The sequence below is a fragment of the Labrus bergylta genome, chromosome 6, assembly GCF_963930695.1.
Source record: "Labrus bergylta chromosome 6, fLabBer1.1, whole genome shotgun sequence".
Taxonomy (NCBI): Eukaryota; Metazoa; Chordata; class Actinopteri; order Labriformes; family Labridae; genus Labrus; species Labrus bergylta.
In genome coordinates this window covers 26,551,139-26,572,597 of record NC_089200.1, presented here as the reverse complement: position 1 = coordinate 26,572,597, position 21,459 = coordinate 26,551,139, and the positions used below count along the sequence as shown (strand labels likewise).

Sequence of the window (21,459 nt, the reverse complement as noted above, 5' to 3'; positions counted from 1 at the left end):
ACAATCCGACCAAGAAAAGAAAAATACAAAAAAAGGAAGGACTAAAAATCTGTAAACTGGTCAAAAGTATCATGTTAAATTCTTTAAAGGTCACATATTATGCATAATACACTTAACAATGATTCTCAAACACTAATATTTGTCCCTATAGTCTGTCGACAAACCCCCCCAAATTATGAGAAAAGTCCATCCTCTCTGTCCTTTGCCTGCTCCACTTTTCAGAAAATGTGTGCCCAAACAGGCCGTTTGTTGATTTTCCCTTCATGACATCACAAAGGGCAGTAACCCCTCCCCCAGTTGGGTGACACTCCCACAGCTAGGTGTTTGTTCTGACCTCTGGGTCAGCCTTCTCACCGTTAACAATAGGGAATGGAGCAAGAAAGCCCAAGCCACCCAAACCCTTCCAGAGAGGGGCGTGGTCAGACACAGCTCATTAACATTTAAAGCTACAGACACAGAAACAGCCTGTTCTGAGCAGGGCTGAAATAGAGGGGTTTATAGACATGATCAAATACAGGATCAGAGGATTTATTACAAGAAACTTCACAGACATGTTTTAGGGAGCTCTTAAGACTTATTTAAACTAGTTGAAAAGGAGGAGAATATGTGACTTTTAAATTCCAAGTCCAAGTAACGAGCGCTTGATTGTATTAATCCTGGCGTTCCATATATGCAAACCACAATACAGCCAAGCTCTTGTATTTTTGTATAAAACACAACTCTTATGAATATTGAATCAGACTTCTCAGTTTTCTGAACAGGGAGACAGAGGCTCATCAGAGGTTGAGAGAGTGGTTTGACTTGGGGTTTTGACTTTTTCCTCTGTGATCTCTTCGACCCGGACTATAAGACTTTCCATCAGGTCGAATGTCACCAAAGCACTCTGCAACACCTGTGACACATAACAACACTTATTTGTAGCTTGTTGGACCTAAAAATGTTTATAATCCAAATGATCACGAGAAAGAGAGTTTGTGTACCTGGTGCTGGGCCTCTGGGGACATGTTAGAGACTTTCTCATGTTTCACTGTCATTCTTTTGACTAATCCGCTCGATCTGGCAGCATCTCTCGCTTCTAGGAGAGGAAAATAGAGAAAGAATGAAAACATACTGCCGTTCTGTCTTGAATTGAAGGTAATTTCAAAGTCATTATTAAACATAGGCAAGCAGCTGTTGCCTACCTTTCGCCTTTAGCTTCTGATCCTCCCTCAGCGCCTTCAGTTCAGCACAATAATACCCTCTTGATATGCTGATACACACACGCAGCACTTTAAGGTATTCGTCCTTGATCCTGTACAGCTCTTCCCACGCATCTGCCTGAAGGAAGGAGGAAAAGATCATCAGCTTTCTGCTTGAACCACGCTGTCTGACCAGTGGAGGTGTTGAATAAGGGTGACTTACTGTGCTCTTCAGTTTTTTGTCTCTGATAAGGAGATAGCGAAGAAGATTCAAAGTCTCCATTATCCTGGGGAAACAGAGACAGGGAATTGCTTAAAGGCTCAGTCTGGATGAAGTGTCCAGAAGTCGTAATTATAATACACCTTTTGTCTTTGAATCCCTGCTGAAAAGTCAAAACTGTAAAAAGATAGAGATTTACTTTGAGTCATTTTGTTTTACTAATCAATTGATCAACCTTTCTTTATACCTCAGAAAAAGAGTAACCCTCACAGTGACTTTGTAATAGAAGAGCAAATAGAGTTTAAATGGCAACAAATAGAGGCGTCAGAGAACATCCAATAACACAACAAGCTTCACAGTGATCCATTTCAAGTTGTCGGTCACAGGAGTCATTTTATTTAATTTAAAGGTGCACTATGTCGTTTAGGGAGAGAAATGTGAAAGTTGGAGAAGTGTACAGATTCTGTGGTATATGTTCATAACTCTATACACACACTGTCCTCAGAGGAAAATGTGGTCCCTGAAACACTGTTAGAAGATAAAATGCTACGTGAGGAGTTATCGTGGGGGCCCGTAACAGTGAAACCATAACTCTCCTGGTAGCTTTTTAGCTCCAAACAGTGTTCAGGGAGCCATTTTTCTATTTGTGTATTTAGTTCAGAAAATATAGCATAAAATTGTTTCACTTCTCCAACTTTCAAATTTCACTACCAAATCTCCCCTAAGAGAAAAACCCTCTAAATAAAATTAAATACTGTTCTATAAAAAGCCCTACAGTTAAAAATGTTGATAGTTTGCCTCATATTTCATTAAATGTACCTTTTATATTAATTGAAGATAAAGATACATATCTATAGTTATATCAATTTATAGATGTGACAATTGAAAGCACTTATTTGTAGGAATTGAAAACTTTGATCAGGTGCCTTTGGACAAGTGTTTAAAGGTAATCTGACTGTGACTTCTTTTGAAGACTGCATTGACTCTGCAGTGGCAAACATTTTCACATGTGTTATCTGTAGGTTATGCCTAGTGTGGAGTTGAAGCAACAAAACAGCAGGACTGTCTGTTTATTAAACCACACTGTTCGTGTTACTCACCTGTCCATACTATTCAACAAATCTGTCTGAGCACCTTGAGGCAAATAGAACACCAGTCTCAACAACGAGAGGAGCTCCTCTCCCAGAAACCATCTGTTGGCATTACCTGGCTAGAGGACAGTTTATCATATGTTAAACATCGTCATATAAAATCACCGTCAATAACCTCTGTGTCATCAAAACAGAGTCAGGGTGTTTTTGATTCTGATGTCACAAAGTTTATGAGCCATTGAAGGCTTGACTCTGCATGTTTAACTCACCTGCATAGAAAATTCGACTTGACTCCTGATGTTTTTTACGATATAACTCTCTACTCCTGCGTGGTTGCTGGTTTTTAACATGCACCTGCAAAAATTGTAAATTGAGTAAAATTGTAAAGCAATAGCTTTACTTTAAACTGTTAATAAAAATAAAAGATGATATAGAATTATAAGAGATGTGAGTATTTGAAAATTGAAAATTGAAAATTATCCCATAAACACCAGTATTGAAAGACTGAATTTGAATTTGAGTACAGTTTGTGTTCTGTAATGTCTACAGTCCAAAGAAGGTACATCAATCAAGTACATTTGGTTGATTTGAAACATGAACTTCCCTGTGATGATCCTCTCACCTGAAAAACTTGTGCTTTGCTTCATGATCTAATTTATTGATGAAGAGCTGGAAAACCTTCAGTCCTGATTCTCTCTGTAGAGGGAGCAATCACAAACAGTTTAACAAAGCCCTGGGTTTCACAGTTTGTGAAATGTTCATCAAGCATAATACCCACCAAGTGTTGAATTGGACAATCCTTGAGAACTCGCTGCAGGTTCTGTAAATATCAGGACAGCATTAGTCAATCATTGGCCATGAGTACAAGAATTATTTCTTTGCAATTTATTAAAAATACATGTTTTGATTTAGGAAGATATTAAATAATCAATAATAATAAGTAAGAAGTATCAAAGATTCTATAAATAGATAAATTGTAGATCTCTGTGAAAAACTAGTTAGTTTGAGATTTATGATGCAGCTCAAGAGACGTAAAGTCATACTGATGCTGATGGCATGCTTGTCTTAACTGTGGAAAATTCTTATTTTAAGTCTGTAGGAATGCACCGATGCATCGTATCGGCCGAAATCGTCCCCATTGACAGACATCAGCAAATAATGTGGCATGAGCCAATGTCTGTAGCCGATGTTTATTTGTTGTGCCAAATCAACTTAATGCTGACATCTAGTACACCTAAGTGCTTATTCAGAGAACAGTTTTTTTATTTGGCAGATGAAGTCACCTGTTGGACACTCAGATCTGTTTTCATTGTCAAACGACAGAAAATGGTGTCACGGTTGGGAGTCTTAAACCAAAAGAAGTCATGTACAAACATCGAAATCAACAATCTGCTAAATCTTTATTTCAAATGTCGGTATCAGCCTAAGTTTTAGCCCTCTAATAGTCATAGTAGTATAACCAGTCTAGATTTCTTTCTTAGCAGTTTTTAAGTATTTTTCAATATGTTTTCTCATACAAATAAGATCCTACTAACTATCTCCTGTATGGCTTAGTTAGAAGTCTGAAAACCTCGAAGTGAATAATTCTACCTTTATGGATAACCTGGTATGTGGCGTTAAAATGCTTGTTACAGTTTGATATGGATGCTAATGGCATGACTGTCTTACCTTTGGGACACTATTGAAGCTCCTCAGCTCCAGTAGACTCACTGTAAGGCTGTCGTCCTGCACACTCTCCAAACTTTTTCCGTACAGAGCCTGAGAGAAAACAGACGTTTAATCCTTCTTCCTTTTGCTTTCATCCTTTATTAGACTCTCTGTATTAATATTAATGCATCCTTACCAGTCCTTTAAGCAAGTGTGATTCCTTTTTGCTGTTAAAGAAACAACATTACAGATTACACAAAGTAATCAATCAATTCAAAAAGAACATTTATTCAGGTCACACTGTGATGACCTCTTACCTACTGAGTAGCTGATTGATGTATTCCATGTTGCACTGAAGAACAAAAACGGGACTGAAAAAGCAGGAAACAGTATTTGAATATTCAATAAGTATGTTTTTTCTCTTCATGTGTGCCGGTGCATCATCAGTCCGACCATGATGGGCTTCTCTCATGTCACCTGAATATTGCTGGAAAGCTGTCGATGCTGATGAGCTGGACAAACAGTAGATAGGCCAGACAAGCTCTAGACTCCGTCGACTGACTGCTGTCCATCTGGGGGCTTTTCTTCACAGAGTTGAAGAACAGGAGCTCTGACAGAGACTCGTGGATAGCAGGCAGTATGACCTGTAGGATAAGTGATGCACAAAGACAACACTTACAGAAAAGAATCACACTGAGAAATCATCAACTTTTTCCCACTGATAGAAAACATGCTCTAACCATGATCTCTGTTGCAAAGAGCCAGAGCGCAGACTTTCTGTCCCGGTTCAGTTCGGCCTCAAGCAAAGGCTCTCTCAAGCTCCACATGCAGCTGCAAATGACGACAACACAGATGTTTACTTCTGATTTTACATCAGCGCCTCTCCTCTAAGATTGTTGTGTTAACCTTTTCTGAAATAAAATATTGTTTCAAGTTAAAAGCAGGGTTGGTCATTTTCCCCAGATACACTTTTTAAGATTTTGGTTGAAATTGTCTTTAGGTCCTGACAGAAATGAATAACTCATGTGCTCCGAAAAAGGAACAAAGAAAATCAGTCACCTGTAGCAGTTGTAAGCCTGTAAAACTAATGTCTGCCACGAGGTACCAATCTGATGAACCAATCACACGCCTCCCTGTCTCCCTGCTCGTTCTCTACCCCTCGTCAGAACTAGCCCACACTCAAAGCACGTCACCGATGACCGGGTTTTAAACTGTGAGTTTGTAGTTGGCTGTTGTGAGTTGTAAAATAGTGAGGGGCTTGGCTTTTGAGGGAGCACAGAGGGGAGGGGGTGGGTGGGTTTCAAAATCATGCTCGTTTTCAAAAATGACCAACCCTGCCTTTAATCTATACTTGAACTTGAAGTTTATAGTTTTCATACAAAGTCAGAAACTTACAACTTAAGAAGCTCAGTGCGCAGCTCTTCATCCTCAGAGTTTGTGATGTAGTTTCCATTCTTCCTCTTCACCTCCTCTATGAATGGTTTTGTAAACGCAGCCAAGGCATGGCAGCAGCGACACACACCGTACTGGTCAGCTTCCTCCTGCTGCCGGGTGTAAGGTACAGGCAGCCGAGACAGCTGCTTCTGTAGGGCGGAGAGAGCTGAGCCCACACCTGCTGCCTTTCCCTCCTCCAGCTGAAGAAGCACTTTGAAGAGTCAAGAGGGTTTGAGATAAAAGAGGAGTTTACACACCAAAAGCTGCTCCAACTCACATTTAATGAAGTTTTTATCACCATGTGACATTTTGTGATGAACCTCATTAAATGTGATTTGCAGCAGCTTCTGGTGTGCGGACTCAGTCTTCCTTTCGAGTTGTTTGACTTTGCAGCACCCAGTACTTGACGTTTTGATGTGTGTGTTGTTTTTAAATATTTTAAACATTGTTGCAGTGAACATTAATGTACAGCAGAGGGAGCCAAACACCACTTCTTTAAACAGCTGCATTTGTTTGCCACCTCTAAACCAGTACATCTTATTCAGTACATCTCATTTATTTACTGTACCGAACCCTAATGTAATCTAACACAGCTTTCCTGCTATAAATGCCCCATTCATTGGTGTTTTAATGCATATTTTTTGTTTAATCTATAGATTTATTTATTATAAATATATTACCAATCTGGGCACCGGTAGCCTAGTGGTTAGTGCGCATGCTCCATGTACGGACTGGAGGCAGTAAACCTCCAAGCAGGCAGCCCGGGATCAAATCCAACCTGTGGCTCCTTTCCAGCATATCTGTACCCTCGCCCTCCCCAATTTCTGACTCTATCCGCTGTCCTATCTCTAAATAAAGGCATAAAAAGCCCAAAAATAAATGTGTATATATACTAACAACTTAATCCCACAGCTGTAGAGCTAAGCAGGATCACATATCTGTTAGGCTGCATGATTAATTGTAACCCTGACTTTTTTGTGCATATTTAGTAAAAGTACTGACTGCTTTAGCAATTATATATAAAATAAAGTTTCTGGAGGCCTTAATGTCTCGATGCTGAAGGTTAAATCTGACCATTTATAGGTTCAGATAGCTTGGAATAGGTAAATATATGCTTTCTCATAACTTCCTTCACAGAACATATAATGCAGAAAACAATGTTTTGGAAATGGTGACATGATCTTTGTCAAGCAGAACTCAGAATTAAGTTTTCAATAATCTTAGGGTTCTCTGTAGCCCATCTGGAGAGTCGCAGCTAAGCAGACAGCCGTCCAATTATTTGAAACAGTGGAATAATATTAAATGTTTTTAAATCATGTCGTCTATTTAAGACAGCAGATTTCTGAGTATGTTTGCATTGTCTAATTGCAAAGAGAATCTATATAGAAAAGGTTTCTTTTAACTTCATCTAAAAAACAATATTATCTGACGCCATGTTTCTCATCAGTAAATTTGGCCATGTCTATTTGTCTTGATATGAAAGGATAACAACATTTATAATGTCACAATCATTAATATCACTCAGATTTGTGCGTTAATGTTTATTTACTTTTTATGTTTGAAATGAGTAACCATCATTTTTATAAATCAAACTCTGTGGCACACTGAAAATAACTTTACTGTATTTTACTGAGTGAACAATGCGTTTCACCTCACGATAAAATACAGTAAAGTTATGCCACAGAGTTTTGATTTATTTTCCATGGTATGTTCCTGCAACCGTGCACACCTGAGAATGTACAGGCTGTGCACAGGTTACCCTGTTGGCCATTTAGGATCATCATTTTTACAGTTCACAGAATATTTTAATATTGGCTTTTTCTTTCTAATGTCACAGGACACCAATGCATTACAAAGGCTTGTTAACTCATCTCATACATCACGCAAGAGCTTTCAGTGTCACAGAAAGTGTTGTTGTGGCGCCCTTTTTTAGCTCGGGTTGTCTTACCAGTTTGAAGATGTGGGATGAGGACTAAGATGGTCTCAGAAATGACACCTGGAGCGATGTCTTCAATTAGTTCAAGCAAGCTGTGCAGGAGTTCATTTGGGCTGCACGTCTAAACAATCGAACAGGAATCAAAGGGGATGCACAGAAATCATGGCTCGTAATGTAGAGGATTATTTAGATGAGTTGTTTGTACCTACCGTGATTAAATGTGTGATGGCAGCCTGGCAGTGGTCCAAACTTTTCCCTTTTTTAAGAACGTCCTTTATGAGAGGTCCGATGAGAACACAGCCCATAATCTTAATGAGCCCCTGAGTGCAAGAGAACAAAATCATATTTCACCAGAAGCAAGAGGAGAGAGAGGAAGGGTTCTTCCTTTTCCATTTGCTATCAAAAAAACAGACATTTGTGAGAGTCTTTCCACTCCTATTTAACTCTTAGATATAACAGTTACATAGTATTGATCTTTATACAAGACGCATCCTAAGAAAATGATGTGGCTCTGACAGGAATCCATTTAACTCTAAACAAAAAACACACCAACACACCAACATTGACCAGTGGGTTGCAAAATCAATCCAAACACTCACTGAAATATTGTTGTTCACAATACAGTCAATCATCAATAGAATATGGTCTTCTGCTATATTTTATATTCTCAATTTTTCAAAATCCTATATTTGACAATTATTTAATATTATATTATATTATTTAATACTGCTTGGTTAATCCTCCCAAAAACCAAACTACTGATCCACATCCGCCCCCTGTGGCTCAGTTTTCCTTGTCTTGTCTCGGTCGTCTCTCAACCGGAAGGTTGGGGGTTCGATTCCCCTAGTCCCCTCAGCCAAAAGGTCAAATGTGTTCTTGGACAACACAAAACCCTAAGTACTCCCGCTGCTTTGTCAGCAGCGTATGAATGAGATTAGTAAATAATTACTGATGGACACTTAACATAGCAGACTCTGCCATCAGTGTGGGAATGTGTAGGTGTGACCTGCGATAAGCACTTTTAGTAGTCAGAAGACTAGAAAAGCACTAAGTCCATTTACCTTTTACCATAGATGTCTGTTTCCTGAACAATACTTTGACAAACTGAACCTGATGTCAGCCTTTCTGTGTTGAAAATGAACTCTCTGTGGCGCTGCTGTCAATTTTTTCTCTTGTCTAGAAGAAGAAAAAGCCAAAACCCAATTGTCCTCCTAAAATAATGAAGAATATACGACCTCCCTGTCTTTTATGAAAGCATATTTCAGGGTCTGCCTCATTTCCTATTCTACCTTTTTCCTCTGTTCTCTATTTTTGGTAATTTCCCTCATCCCTCTCCCCACTTATCTTTTTCTTCTTCTTCTTGAATTTCAAGATCATTACTTTTCAATTCTATATGCCAATCTTTTTTTTTAAGCTACAATGTGTTAACTCAAAAATCCTCTTCAAGCTTCTTCTGTCTTTCTGATAAACAGATTTTTCATGGTATATCTAAATATACTAAAAGAGACCTCGACCATAAAGTGATAACCAGAATGAGAGCGCTATCGATGCACTTGAGCCTATTGTGTGGGTCACTATAAAGTTCAAAGCCATGGATTTCTCATTTGTAATCATTCTTTTTCGTCCCTTGAGATTGTTGGAGAAAGTAAGAATTGACACGTGCTCCTAAAAGGACGTAACACACTACTGCATGACGCATGGAGAGAAGGGACAACCAAGGGCACTTAGAGGAGTGTCGTATTGAAGAGGGTTATCAGTGGAGCGAGAAATCTGACTGAATATCTGCTTGTTTCCTCCCCACACCTCCAGGTCAAGAGGCCGCAGCAGGCACAGAGTACAGGCTGCATGTTAATGTTTGGCATACTTGGGGTAGCAGGAAAGTGGCTGCTGTTCGCTTCAGTAGCTATGTGGCTGTTGTTGCTCTGGGAATTTAGTGTTGCTGTGAATGTGCTTTAAGTGTTGTATGACAGATTAACAGTGTCAGTCTAATGTCACTCCATAACTGTGAGATATGACTCGTACCAGGCAGTGTATTGCTGATTTGCGTCTGTCAGTGTGTTGGTGTTGGAGGAGAAATACCTGGTTCTTCTCATCCTGAAGAAATGTCAGTAGTTGTTCACTGTCACCCTGAGTGAGACAAGCGGATCCAAAGTCTTTGAACTTCTGATAGTCCTCCAGATCTAAATGTTCTCCCGGTGTATCTCTCTAAAAATTGAGAAAAAGGCAAAACAGCTTTTAGTCACAACAACATGTGTGCAGATCTTAACTTTATCATTGATAATGAGGACAAATGTTCAAGTCAGTTGATTTCTGATGTATTTTCTCTTGTATGATCATGATGATATCATTCCCCATAATCTCATGGTGACCATATTCCTCTGATGTCCGCTGCAAAATGAAAATCTCAGATGCTCTTATAATGTTACCTCTCAGATGCTCAGAGACATCAGGCCATATTACAAGTTTAAAGACATATCTGATATTCCGTTGCAGCTAAACAACAGCTTATGTTTGCATTTTTTTGTTTTATTTATTTTACATACTTTATTAATCCCAGAGGGAAATTCTGGTTCACACTCTGTTATTTAGAGACATGCTTCTCACACACACAGGCCCCAAATACACACATGCAAACATGACCTGTGGACATACATTAGTGGAGAGATGTCAGAGTGGGGCTTCTACACACTGCAGATAGATATAGATAAACACATTTATTGCGTTGATCCTTTAAGTGCAGTTAAGAAACACTTGTGAAAAATCTGTCAAATTAAGACAAGATGGTCACTCAACTGGAAAGTAACTGCACATGTAAGTGCATCACCGCTTTACACTCTGGAGAGTGATAATGTTGAGGGGGCTTCAACCAGCGTATGTTACCATCATGTTTTAAATAATCTGACACCAACAAACAAGATTTGTGAAAAAAAAGTTATGTTGTTCAATAGTCTCTCCCTCATCTTTAGGGCTGGACTAACAACATTCAGAACATTTATAGCCACTGCTGTGGTTTCAAGTTTGTCAGCCCTCGAGGACTAGCCTGAGGCCCAAAGCAGTTGTCTGCTTTGCCTGTTGAGGAGCAGCGCCTCTGATTATATATCCTTTTCTCAATTTGATGCCACGAAAACCTTTAAAAAAAAGTAGAGACAGGGTCACATTAACCTCTCAGTTGCATCACACAACACTCTTAAGAGACCAAATGCTCTTATTTTGAAAGTGAAACAAGGGTGTTGTCTTGTAAGCTGCCAACCAATCAGGAAGTAGTAAAATTGTTTTGAAGAAATTGTTAGATATTGTAGGTATATTTAACGTGCTATAAGAACACAACTGTGCAACATTCATCTTGAGAAAACAAGTGGGTGACAAAATCTCTCCAGCATGACCATGCAGCCATCCACACAGGGATCCATGAGGGATCACTGAAGAGTTTCATGTTTAGTAGGCAATGGCCTTCACAGTCATCAGATCGTATCCCAGTCAAACACCCAAGGGGAGATTCTGGACTAAAGTGTGAGATAGCCCTCTCCACTACCATCATCTAAACACAGAGTGAGAGAATAGCTCTTTAGTCCATCTCTCAAGTAGACTCTAGAGACATGTAGCAGAAATGACGAAAACCCAATGCTAACCTGTACTGGGACATTTAATGTTGTCTGAAATAATTCATCAAAATAGAAGAGTATTTTTTAGAATGCTTAAAAATGCATTTCAAAACATCCCCTAACTTAACAAGATCAATAATTAGAAAAGTGAATGCCTCAGCTAAATGGTATTGAAGTGAACCCTGATGACTTACCCATCTCTGGATGATGACATTCACCTGTTCTTCATTCATCATTGGTGTTACCTCAGCTCCTCATCACAGAAAATCCTCTTATCAGTATGTCTTTTCAATAGCAGCCAGTATCAAAATGATCCGATATATGGCTTTTACGGTGTCTCTGGGGAGAGAGAGAGAGAGAGAGAGAGAGAGAGAGATTCTGTTTGTAAGGAACCCTGACATAAACCTCTTATCTCCCTTTGTGCCTGACGTGTAATAGGATTAAACCAGAGCACTCGGGTGTGTGTGTGTGCGTGTGTGTGTGCGTGTGTGTGTGTGTGCGTGTTTGTGTGTGTGTGTGTGTGTGTGTGTGTGTGTGTGTGTGTGTGTGTGTGTGTGTGTGTGTGTGTGTGTGTGTGTGTGTGTGTGTGTGTGTGTGTGTGTGTGTGTGTGTGTGCGTGCGTGTGTGTGTGGTCACAGAAAATATTGGAAGTGTCTGGAAGGATTTAGTTGAACATTTGGAAGGACCCTGAATATATAAACCTCCCACTCTCACACCCACTCATTAAAGTGTTTAACTACCTTTCTGTAGGTTTGTGTATTAAGTTTTTGTTTTAAACAGCAGAAAATATTTGGGCTGTCAGCATTAACTAGTTAATTGCCATAAATTATAGTCCAGCTCTATTAATCTCATGCTATTCTGTCCCACACACCCTGTAGATAAGCCTCCTCGGTGTCTCCCTATGGTCACAGTGATATAAAAGAACGACCCTGCTGCGTCTTTTCATTTCATTTTTAACTCTCAGACAGCTCAGCTGACGAGTCCAAAGTGATATCCACCTTATGACATCACACATTTACACTTCAGCTGTTTCATAAACGTATTGATCCGTAATCAGTTTCTTTATCCGTGGTTAAGTTAATGTCGTATAGATCGATCTACTAGAGGGTCCTTACTTGATTTCAAAATAAAAGCGGGGTTGAACTCAACAGCAAGTAAAGTGCTCTCAGCTTAAGACAGTACAAACATTCAAGATACAACCCTAACCATTTGTATTTTTAAATGCCCAATAATGGAATTTCAAACATGCAATTAATTATAATAAACATTTTAATCATTTGACAGCCCTAGTTAATAGGCATTATGTTAATACATGTGGGATGATCCAGAAAATCTGCACTTTTCATCATGTTGCTAAAAGTCTACATAAGACCCTTGTGCCCATGTAAAATATTACTGTAGAATTTGGCTGTTGTATAACACAGGAGGCCTTCAAGGGGAATATCTTCTTTTTTTTTAACTTAAAGCACAGATGACGTGAACTTTCCATGACTGTGTGTCCTCCTTCGAAACGGTCTATTTACATTTCTGCCCAATAATTCACCAATCTCATGAAAATACAGCTTCTATAAGCAGTTTCACTATCACCCTGAAATATATTCTTCTGGCTCAAAAAAATGATGTTGTGGTGTTTTACTGTGTTTTTGGGCGGCAGTAGCTCAGTCTGTATGGGACTTTGGTTGGGAACTGGGGGGTCGCATGGTCCAAGTCTGGAAATAGGTCTTTTGCCAGTACACTTCCTGAGCACTGCTGAGGTGCCCCTGAGCAAGGCATCGAACCACTCCGCCAGCTCAGGAGCATTTGCTCTGGGCAGCCCCCCCCCCCCCCCCCCCCCATGACAGATGAACCTTTTATTTAACCTTCTATGACAGAAAATGTACCGATCGAGCCTCATTGTGATTGGACATTATATTTAACAAATAAATCCACCAGTGTCCCATGCCGGGTGCTCCTGCTTTTCTATATAATTAAATGAAAGAAGTGTGTTGTATAGAGAGGCAAAAGGATGAAGTATACCTTTCCATGATTGCTTAATGACAACACACAAAGGCTTCAAAAGGCAGGGATCATCTTTTCCCCTCCAGCCTCTCTGTGTGAGCAGCACAATAGACGTACAATCACTGATTTCCTGCTCCTGTCAGACAGCTTCAGTACAAGAGCAGCTCAAGTCCTGATTTTACATGAATAGGGAGAGAAGCGTGTTTGAACGGGTCGGATTTAGCCGACATCTGCCGCTCTGGTTTGCTCTCTGTATTGCTCTGTGGTGAAAGCTTTAGACAAAAGCCACAAAGCAAACACAGTTCAGACGACTGCTCAGCACGCGTTTGTCACTGATTTTGTCTTTGGTAATTACAGGCTGATGAGGTTTTGTTTTGACAGCGGTTCCTGTGTGCAGGAAATCAAGGAAAAGTATGTGTTGACTATACTGCATTTGTCTTATGATTTATCTCTGCCACGTCGGATCAAATTGATGAAGATGGTGAATGAAATCAACATATAGTTAAATCATTGATCACATGTGGTGGCGGTAATAAGCCTTGCTTGAAATGCATCACTTGTTGTCTTGATATAATGTAGATTTCCAGATTTTAGTATAAGTATGAAATAATGACTTCTGACCTCTGACCAGAGCTGTCTCTGTAAACTAGTTCTGGGATTTATTTTGAGAGTGATCTAGTGATGTGTTCCTGACTTGTGTTGGATCTTAGAACTAGAGCATTAAGTTCTGGAGACGACTTGTTGTTATGGATCTGATTGTAAAACTTCATGGTGTGAATGTTTGTATAATTCTTCAAGTCATGGTGTTACAGCGAGTGCAATACAGTGTGGGGGGGGGGGGGGGGGAGGTTTCCATGAATCTTATGGGCTCCATTATACGGTCTAGCTTTAAGTTTAATGGTTTCTTTTGTAGTTAGAGACAAGATTCAGAGACAGTAGAACATTGTTGAAAGAATTATTGCATGTAGGTATGTTTCAGAGACTGTATTGGTGAGGTGTGATCTGATCTTGTTATAGTTTCTGGTTCAGCTTCTTGGTTAAGTTGTGATTGTGATTTTGATAAAGATGCAGATCAAGAAGTACTCCAAGATTTCTGTAAGTGTCGGATAAAGTTCTTCAATTCAATTCAAATAACTCTATTTATCTGTTAGGAACTTCAGTTGTGTGAAAAAGCATCAGTGTGCACACAGCTCACATGAATGACAGCAGAGCATAAAACCAAACCACACACACATGCACCCACGCGCGCGCACGCACACACGCACGCACACACACACACACACACACACACACACACACACACACATCACTTACATGAAAAGTGCAATCAGAGAGTGAGTGAAGCTTGTAAGCCACAGCAAGTGATGAGAAATCTGTAGTTGTTGATGAAGATTTCTGAAGACTTCAGACTTTTTACTGACGTTAAAAATAAACTGCGATACAAAAAATAAATTCTAAACATCAATCATCAACTTAAAAACTATTTTGTTTTCTTTTGTTTTCTTACAGTAAATGAAATTAAAACTCTGTGCTTTGATGTTTTTGGATACAAAATACTGATGTGAAAGAAATGTACGTCAAATGAAGGTGATCTTAAGAAGAAGAATGTATCTATAAAAGCAAAGTTAGACTTCTTTTGATCGTGTTGATAATTAATCAATCATAAAGAATCCAAAAGCCCTGCTGAGTGAGTGAAAGTAATTCTGACTTTCTGACTGAGGAGGGCGCTGTTTGTCTGGAGAGAGTCAACAGATGAAACACCTTAATACTGAGGCAGTGGTGACAGAAATGTTGTAATTTTAAATTTCCTAAATTAGATTGAAAGTATTTAAAAATATACCTTTATGTTGCTAAACATATTCCATTACAAGTATTAGTGTTTTTACATTCCACTCTTTACCTTTACTCTCATGTCGTATGTCATGTGCTTTCACTCAACAAATATTTTGTATTTATATCAAAAACAATGACTGAAAAAAGCTCATAAAAGAAGTTTGATAACATCAGATGGTTTCGTTTGAGGTTCTAAAAGTTCAGTCTTCTGGGGCACCGGATGGTCTAGTGCTATGTCGCATGTTTGGAGGCTTTAGTCTTTGTTGCAGCGGCCGTTGGTTTGAATCCGGCCTCAGCCCTTTGCTGCATGTTATCCCATCATCCCCCTCTCTCCCCCGACATCTCCTGTCTCTCCTCAGCTGTGTGTAAGTGTAACATGCAGTAAAGAACCTGGTGAAGAATAGATCACAGTGCTCTTCACGGATTAAAGGAAAAAGATTGTTTTGAAAATTGTTTTGAAAATTGTAGAGGCCTTAATGTGTTTGAATGAAAATGTATCTTCATGACTAGATACTAACTACATCCTTAAAATCCATCCTTGACAGAAGTGTAGTTCAGTAAAGGATAAAGTAGCATAATAAACAAGCAATTCTTTCACACTCAGCATGGATACTTTTGCCCCTTTGGATGAAGATCTGGGTATAATAACCATACTTTCACACCACTTTGATGCAGTAAGATCAAGCTCAAGCTAGTTCTTAGCTAGCCTCCGAGTCATTGTTGCTAGTTTATCTGTGGAGAAACAATTTGTTTTGGATTTATTTGGATTCTGGAGAAACATGTTGGAAACACAGGAGTTGAAAAAAGCAGGTAGACGTAAAAACTGTGAGTATGCACTCTTTAAATGTTGGTTATTAATCACACTTCATATTGTTTTCACAGTAATGAACAATTTTATTTCACGTCCTAGTTTGCCTTTACTGGATAGGACAGCTGAAGAGAGACAGGAAATGTTGGGAGGGCAGAGCGAGGGATGACATGCAGAAAAGGGGTAGAAGTCGGTTTCGAACCCACATTCACCGCAACAGGACTACAGCATCTGAACATGGGGTACACGACATACTAGGCAGTCCCACTTAATTTAAATATTTTGTCAGGATCCTTCAGTTCTGGTAATCAAATGGCGTTCTACGGTAGCTATTGATGTGTATTGTTACCTGTATCATGGTGTCAGGAGATACAATGTCCCACTGTGTAATCTGATACATCTTCTGCAGCTTTATACCGCCAATTTATCTTAGTGGTACGAGCACATTTATTTGGTAGCCCCCCATCAAAGTATCAATTTCCATAAATGAATATCCTGAGCAATCTTCAGGTCAGGTGGAGATACTGTGTGACGCTCTGTTTACTGTCTAGGCATGTGGGGAGCGGCTTGCAGTGTTCAGAGGCCGACGTGTATCTCAGGTCACTGATATCACATATCCATTTATATTTAATTTGATGGACCACAACAACACAGTTGCTTCGTTGGGCGTTCAGAGGACAGCCTTGTGTAACTTCCAGTTTGTTTGCAGGACTTTATTTATTGTGGTTTATTGCATGTTGAAATGCCCTGATATGTTCTTGTGCATTTGGTTTTCTTTGACTGGAAGAGAAAGCAGTGATAAAAAAATGACTGACTGTATCATTTCAGCCATGCAGCAGCAGATAGTGCAGTATTTATGGAGCAGTCTAGTATACAAACAGGCAGCGGTCCTATGAGAGCGAGATAAAGCCTCTCCATTTTCCCCTTTCCATCCCATATTTCCTCGGTGACCTCTTAGAGAGCAAGAGGGTCTAAGTGAACTATTTATCCAGTCAGCGTCCCCCTGAGGCCTCTTCAGACCACTGCAAGCTCTCCTGTCTGCCCAAAACCTCCCCAGGCCTCGCTGCGCTTGTCAAAGAAAAGCTGCCATGTTTAAGGCCTCTCTCTCGGGTGCTGCTCCAGCTTCACCGCTGCTTGGCTCACATGAATTTGATTTTAAGATATTTTTTTTATGCAGTTCAGATTTGCTTTTGTGATTGCTGCTTTAATGTTTAAAGGCTTTATATGCAATTTTTTGATCCAGCAGATGTCGCCCTTGAGCACCAGCATGAAACCAAAACAACTCGCGGTGCATTGTTGTGTTAGCATGCTAATGCTAGTGATCTTTATTATGCTCGTATCTTCACACTGCATGTAAATTTACCTGAAATGAGCGTGATCTAGAAACACAGTTAAGCAGTGAGTACAGTATGTTATTCTTTTTTTCTCTAGTCACTCAATTAAACAACTTTTATTCACGAGGGGAGGAGTCAGCCGCCGTCCTGGCGATGTAAACAAAGTGAAGATAGGACTCGGAAAGCCTCACAGACAGTGGGACTCGGGTGTTACACTCATTGTAGACAGTCATGACTCACAGAGTTATTTTCAGAGGATATACTTGATTTCTATTACGTTTAAGTGTGAAAAATCACATAGAAAGCCTTTAAACTGAATGTTCTCAAATCGTTTTAAGGATGAACTCGTCAGTCTTTTTTCTTATGACACCCCAGTGATATCCAGCCCAAAGAAATTAACAGAAACTTTAATGGAACAGTTGAAAAACTGGATATTATTCATCGTTCATGGGAAGCTTCCAGAAGTTGTTGAAAGAAGTTTTCATGTACCGGTACCTCAAACTGAACTTCAGATGGTTCATGGGTAAACGTAATGTCCCCAAGAATTTCATTGTTTTCATACATGCCAAGATCTTTTGGTTTTTAAATGTTCCAAGGAGAGAAAGGGGGCGGCGTTGGCTCGGATGGTAGACTCAGTCGTCTCTCAACCAAAAGGTTGGTTGTTCGATCAACAGCTTCTGAATCTACATCGGACATGTGGCTGCAGGACAGTCCGCTGCTTTGTCTGCGCCGTTTGAATGTGTATGGATTGGATTAGTTAACTGATGGTCACTTTACATAGCAGACTCTTCCCTCAGTGTGTGTAGGTGTGACCTGCGGTGTAAAAGCGCTTTGAGTAGTCTAGAGAAACGCTTTACAAGCTCAAGTCCATTCACTATTTACCATTTTGTGTAGAGATGCTCGACACGCTGTACAATTCTTGTGAATCGAGTAGATTTGGTGAACCTTGCACACACTTTATTGTACCAACCCCAGGTTCCTTTTTTGTTTAGGAGTGTAGTTAGCGTTGTGCAAACATCTGACAGTCTTTCTTTGTCTCTGAGCCCTCTGTACTGCATGAAGTAATGACTCTGATGAGAATCAGGATCAGCTTTAGTGGCAAGGTAAATAAAGACATATGAGGAGTTTGCTGAAGCCCTGTAATTTTTTCTCATCAGCATTGTTGTTGTTCTATTTACCAATGCAGAGGTGACTAATCTGGCTAGTAGTTTACATTTAGTATAGAAAAATACAGTCTGTTAACTTCTTTTCATACATTTACATTTTAGAGCTAATGTTTGTGTTACGCTGTGTTCAGTTGTGTTTAAATAATGTATTTATAACAGAGAATTCCTTGCACCATCAAATGATATTTTGGATCAAACTTTGGGGCCAGTAATGATAGCAGTAGTCTCATAAGACATGTCATAACTTGAGCAGGAAAACTAAATGTACTAAACTATCAAACTACTAAATGTGTAGATCTCAACGGATAAAGTGGAAACTTGTGCCCTAAAGATGTGTCTTTTTCTTCTTTTCCATTGTGCAGGTCAAGAAGTGGAGTAAAGAAGTATAATATCTTCGGGGGAGAGGGATACTCTGGTGATCTTGGAGCTAATGGAGAGGGTTGCCTCACCAGGGGAAATCGTGACCTTGGCCCCTTTTTGTAAAAGCTTTGCCCCTGAAGCAAACAATTAGAGGGAGGGGCTGTGCGGCTGCAGTGTGAGTGTGTGAGCGTGTTTCGTTCACATTTGTTTGTGATCTGGCAGAAGCTGTAGCGGTAATGTAGTCCAGTCTTTTTCACATCTTTCAACATGGCATAAAGCTGCTTTATCCACCAGTGGGCTGCGAGGTGAAAGCTCCCAAGGTGAGACAAAGGCTCAGACCGAACGCCTCAGCCCTGCCTGAGCTGCTGCTGGTTTCGGGGAAGCCGCTGGGAGAAGCGCATCAACAAATCCATACCGGCCGCATCAGACAGACCTCACTGTCGCCTGCTCAACCTTTTGTAAATCGGCATTTTGATGACAATTCCCTGTGTCGAGTTGTTCCCAATCAATACACACAGAGCGGAAGCCTTAATAGACACAGATAACTGCTGCTTGCCTGCTGTATCTCTGGGCTGTGGAGACTGACACCCTGTCTGACTCTGATCAATAATTGGCGTGTGGCGTGGTGCACACGCTCGGCCCTGCCCACTCTGCTATCACACACAGGGGCTTGCTTTCCCCCGGCAGCGTGGTAAAACTGCCCAGCAACTCCCCAAGGTGGATGAATCGGAGATGTTACATGTGAACTGGCTGTCAAAACGATTCTGTCATCTCCCCTTCTCTCCGGTGTTTAAAGATGCTGACACACTGTGTTTGGGGTACCAGTGTCTTGTTGGAAGTGATGGAGGCTTTTAGCCTTTTCTTTTTTTCTTTTTCTTGACTTCCCTTTATCTGTTTAAGAGTTCACTCGAGTGTTACAATTTGTATTTCACCTGCCACAGACGTCTCCTGGCACTTTCTGCCCTCTCAGGCCTCCACTCAGGTCATGTGATCCAAATCCTTCTCTGAATTTACAAACTTCCTTCTGAATCTTTTCTCACTCTGCTAGTTTAACATCAGGGTTTCATACGTTTTCTGCCTTGTTTTTTAAACGTCACCTTTTATCATAATAATTATAATAAATTATGTTAATTAATCCTCAGAATTATGTGATATACACACTGAGGTTGTAGGGGCACAGTGAGTAAATCTGTGCTATAATAAGGTGCCTGTAAATTAAAACAGCAGAAAAAGGAGCACACTCCAACAGTAACAACTCTTCAGGAAAAAAACTGACAGAAATAGCTAATGCAAAAGGACAAAAATCTTTCACATGATGTCTTTTTATTTATATGACTGTTGATAATTCTTCAGCAGCATTTCTCCAAGATTTCCAACTCTATCCACTTTCCTATCTCTACAGTAAAAGGTACAAAAAGCCCAAAAATAAACCTGAAACATGACTGAACACCATTCTTCCACATTTTCATTTAAACAAAGGAAAGAATCAAATCAAAGCCCCACATTTCTTTCAACAGAGTACTACGTTTGCTCATAATAAAGCTCTGTGATGTGATGTGTGACTTATAGGATGTGTGGTAAATAAGATACAAAAGTTTTAGAAAGTTCATCAGGTACATCAATGGATGGAAGGCCGGCAAGAGTGTATTTTTGAGGCAGTTTATCTTCTGTTCCTTATATTTCTCACAGATTGACTTTATTTATCAGCGGGTGATGGTGGTGAGTACAAACAGGGCAGTGCGTAGAGAAGGCCAGATCAGATTCAGCTCGGGGTCATTAAAGTTTCAGAGGATGCCAGAGGGAGAATGAGAGAGTCTCCATTTCCTTTGACTGCAGCTTTATCACTTTGGATCCCAGCATGTGCAGCATCTTTTGTTAAAGTGTCTCGTCTCTGGTGGGTTGATTGTTAACAAACTGGCCTCGGATGAAAAAGAAAGAGAGATATTGGGTTAGGCAATGATTGGATGTTACCCTTTTCACTTTGAGATAAAGAACCTTTAATTCATAGAAAAATATAATGTAAAACACCCTTTCCTCCTGCAGGATTGTTCAACAATTACTAACTGTTAGCATTTCTTTTCACCCTGTTCCCTACTCCATCTTTCCCAGTCACGGCCCAGTGTGGACCTCTGGGCCTGTGGAAGTACTTACCATCCTAGTCGTCTCCGCTGCGATCCCCGCCGTTGCATTACTCTGCTTTGATCCTGCTGCAGTCTGACACATGACCACACAGACCCCTGAATGGGCATTAGTGCAGGCTTCAGCAAACCCAACATCTGTGCCTCTCAGCACTGCCACTGCTCAAATCATTCATTAAATCAGAACACAAAAAGTAACTTTACTTGAATGCCTCAGCATAAATATTTGATCATGGCTGAGAATAAATCTTTGTCATTTTGTTCTCCTTCCTCCAGCTGCGGGTTCCTCTTATAGATCCTTTCTCTCTCTCTCTCTCTCTCTCTCTCTCGCTCTCTCTCTCTCTCTCTCTCTCTCTTTCTCTCTCTCTCTTTCTCTCTCTCTCTTTTTGCTGTTTGGATACAGGCGTGTGCTAGGCTTGGTCATTTGTGAAATGGATCTTATGAATTTTTCAGAAAGATTCATAGCTGCAATCAGGCCTGGTTAAGAAGATGACTGTATCACAGAGTAACATCTTGTGCTGCCATGCTCAATCACAAATCATTTACTGTTTGCATACATAATCCATGCAGAGAGGTTTTGTGTGTTCATTTGATAAAGATACTAAAACATCCCTCTGTTATATTACTACGTGATTAACATTTTAGCTACACAACAGTGGGGGCTAGTGTACTGTCCATGGTGTAGTTTTTCATGGAAAGGGTCACGTTTTAAAT

The 21,459-nt window shown here is 40.0% G+C and overlaps 1 protein-coding gene across 1 annotated transcript; it reads right to left on the bottom strand.

Moving 5' to 3' along the window:
- Positions 1–54: 54 nt before the first annotated feature.
- On the bottom strand, positions 55–11,511 carry LOC109983466 (glomulin-like). The gene is made up of 18 exons (XM_020633187.3): positions 11,303–11,511; positions 9,586–9,711; positions 7,716–7,826; positions 7,519–7,627; positions 5,532–5,781; positions 4,877–4,967; positions 4,614–4,780; positions 4,454–4,507; positions 4,333–4,363; positions 4,158–4,247; positions 3,268–3,309; positions 3,112–3,185; positions 2,759–2,843; positions 2,499–2,608; positions 1,402–1,465; positions 1,182–1,317; positions 981–1,075; positions 55–892 (listed from the first exon to the last, which is right to left on the bottom strand). The coding sequence occupies exons 1-18, from the start codon at positions 11,342–11,344 to the stop codon at positions 746–748; spliced, it is 1,824 nt and encodes a 607-aa protein (XP_020488843.2). The 5' UTR covers positions 11,345–11,511; the 3' UTR covers positions 55–745.
- Between the last annotated feature and the right edge of the window lie 9,948 nt (positions 11,512–21,459).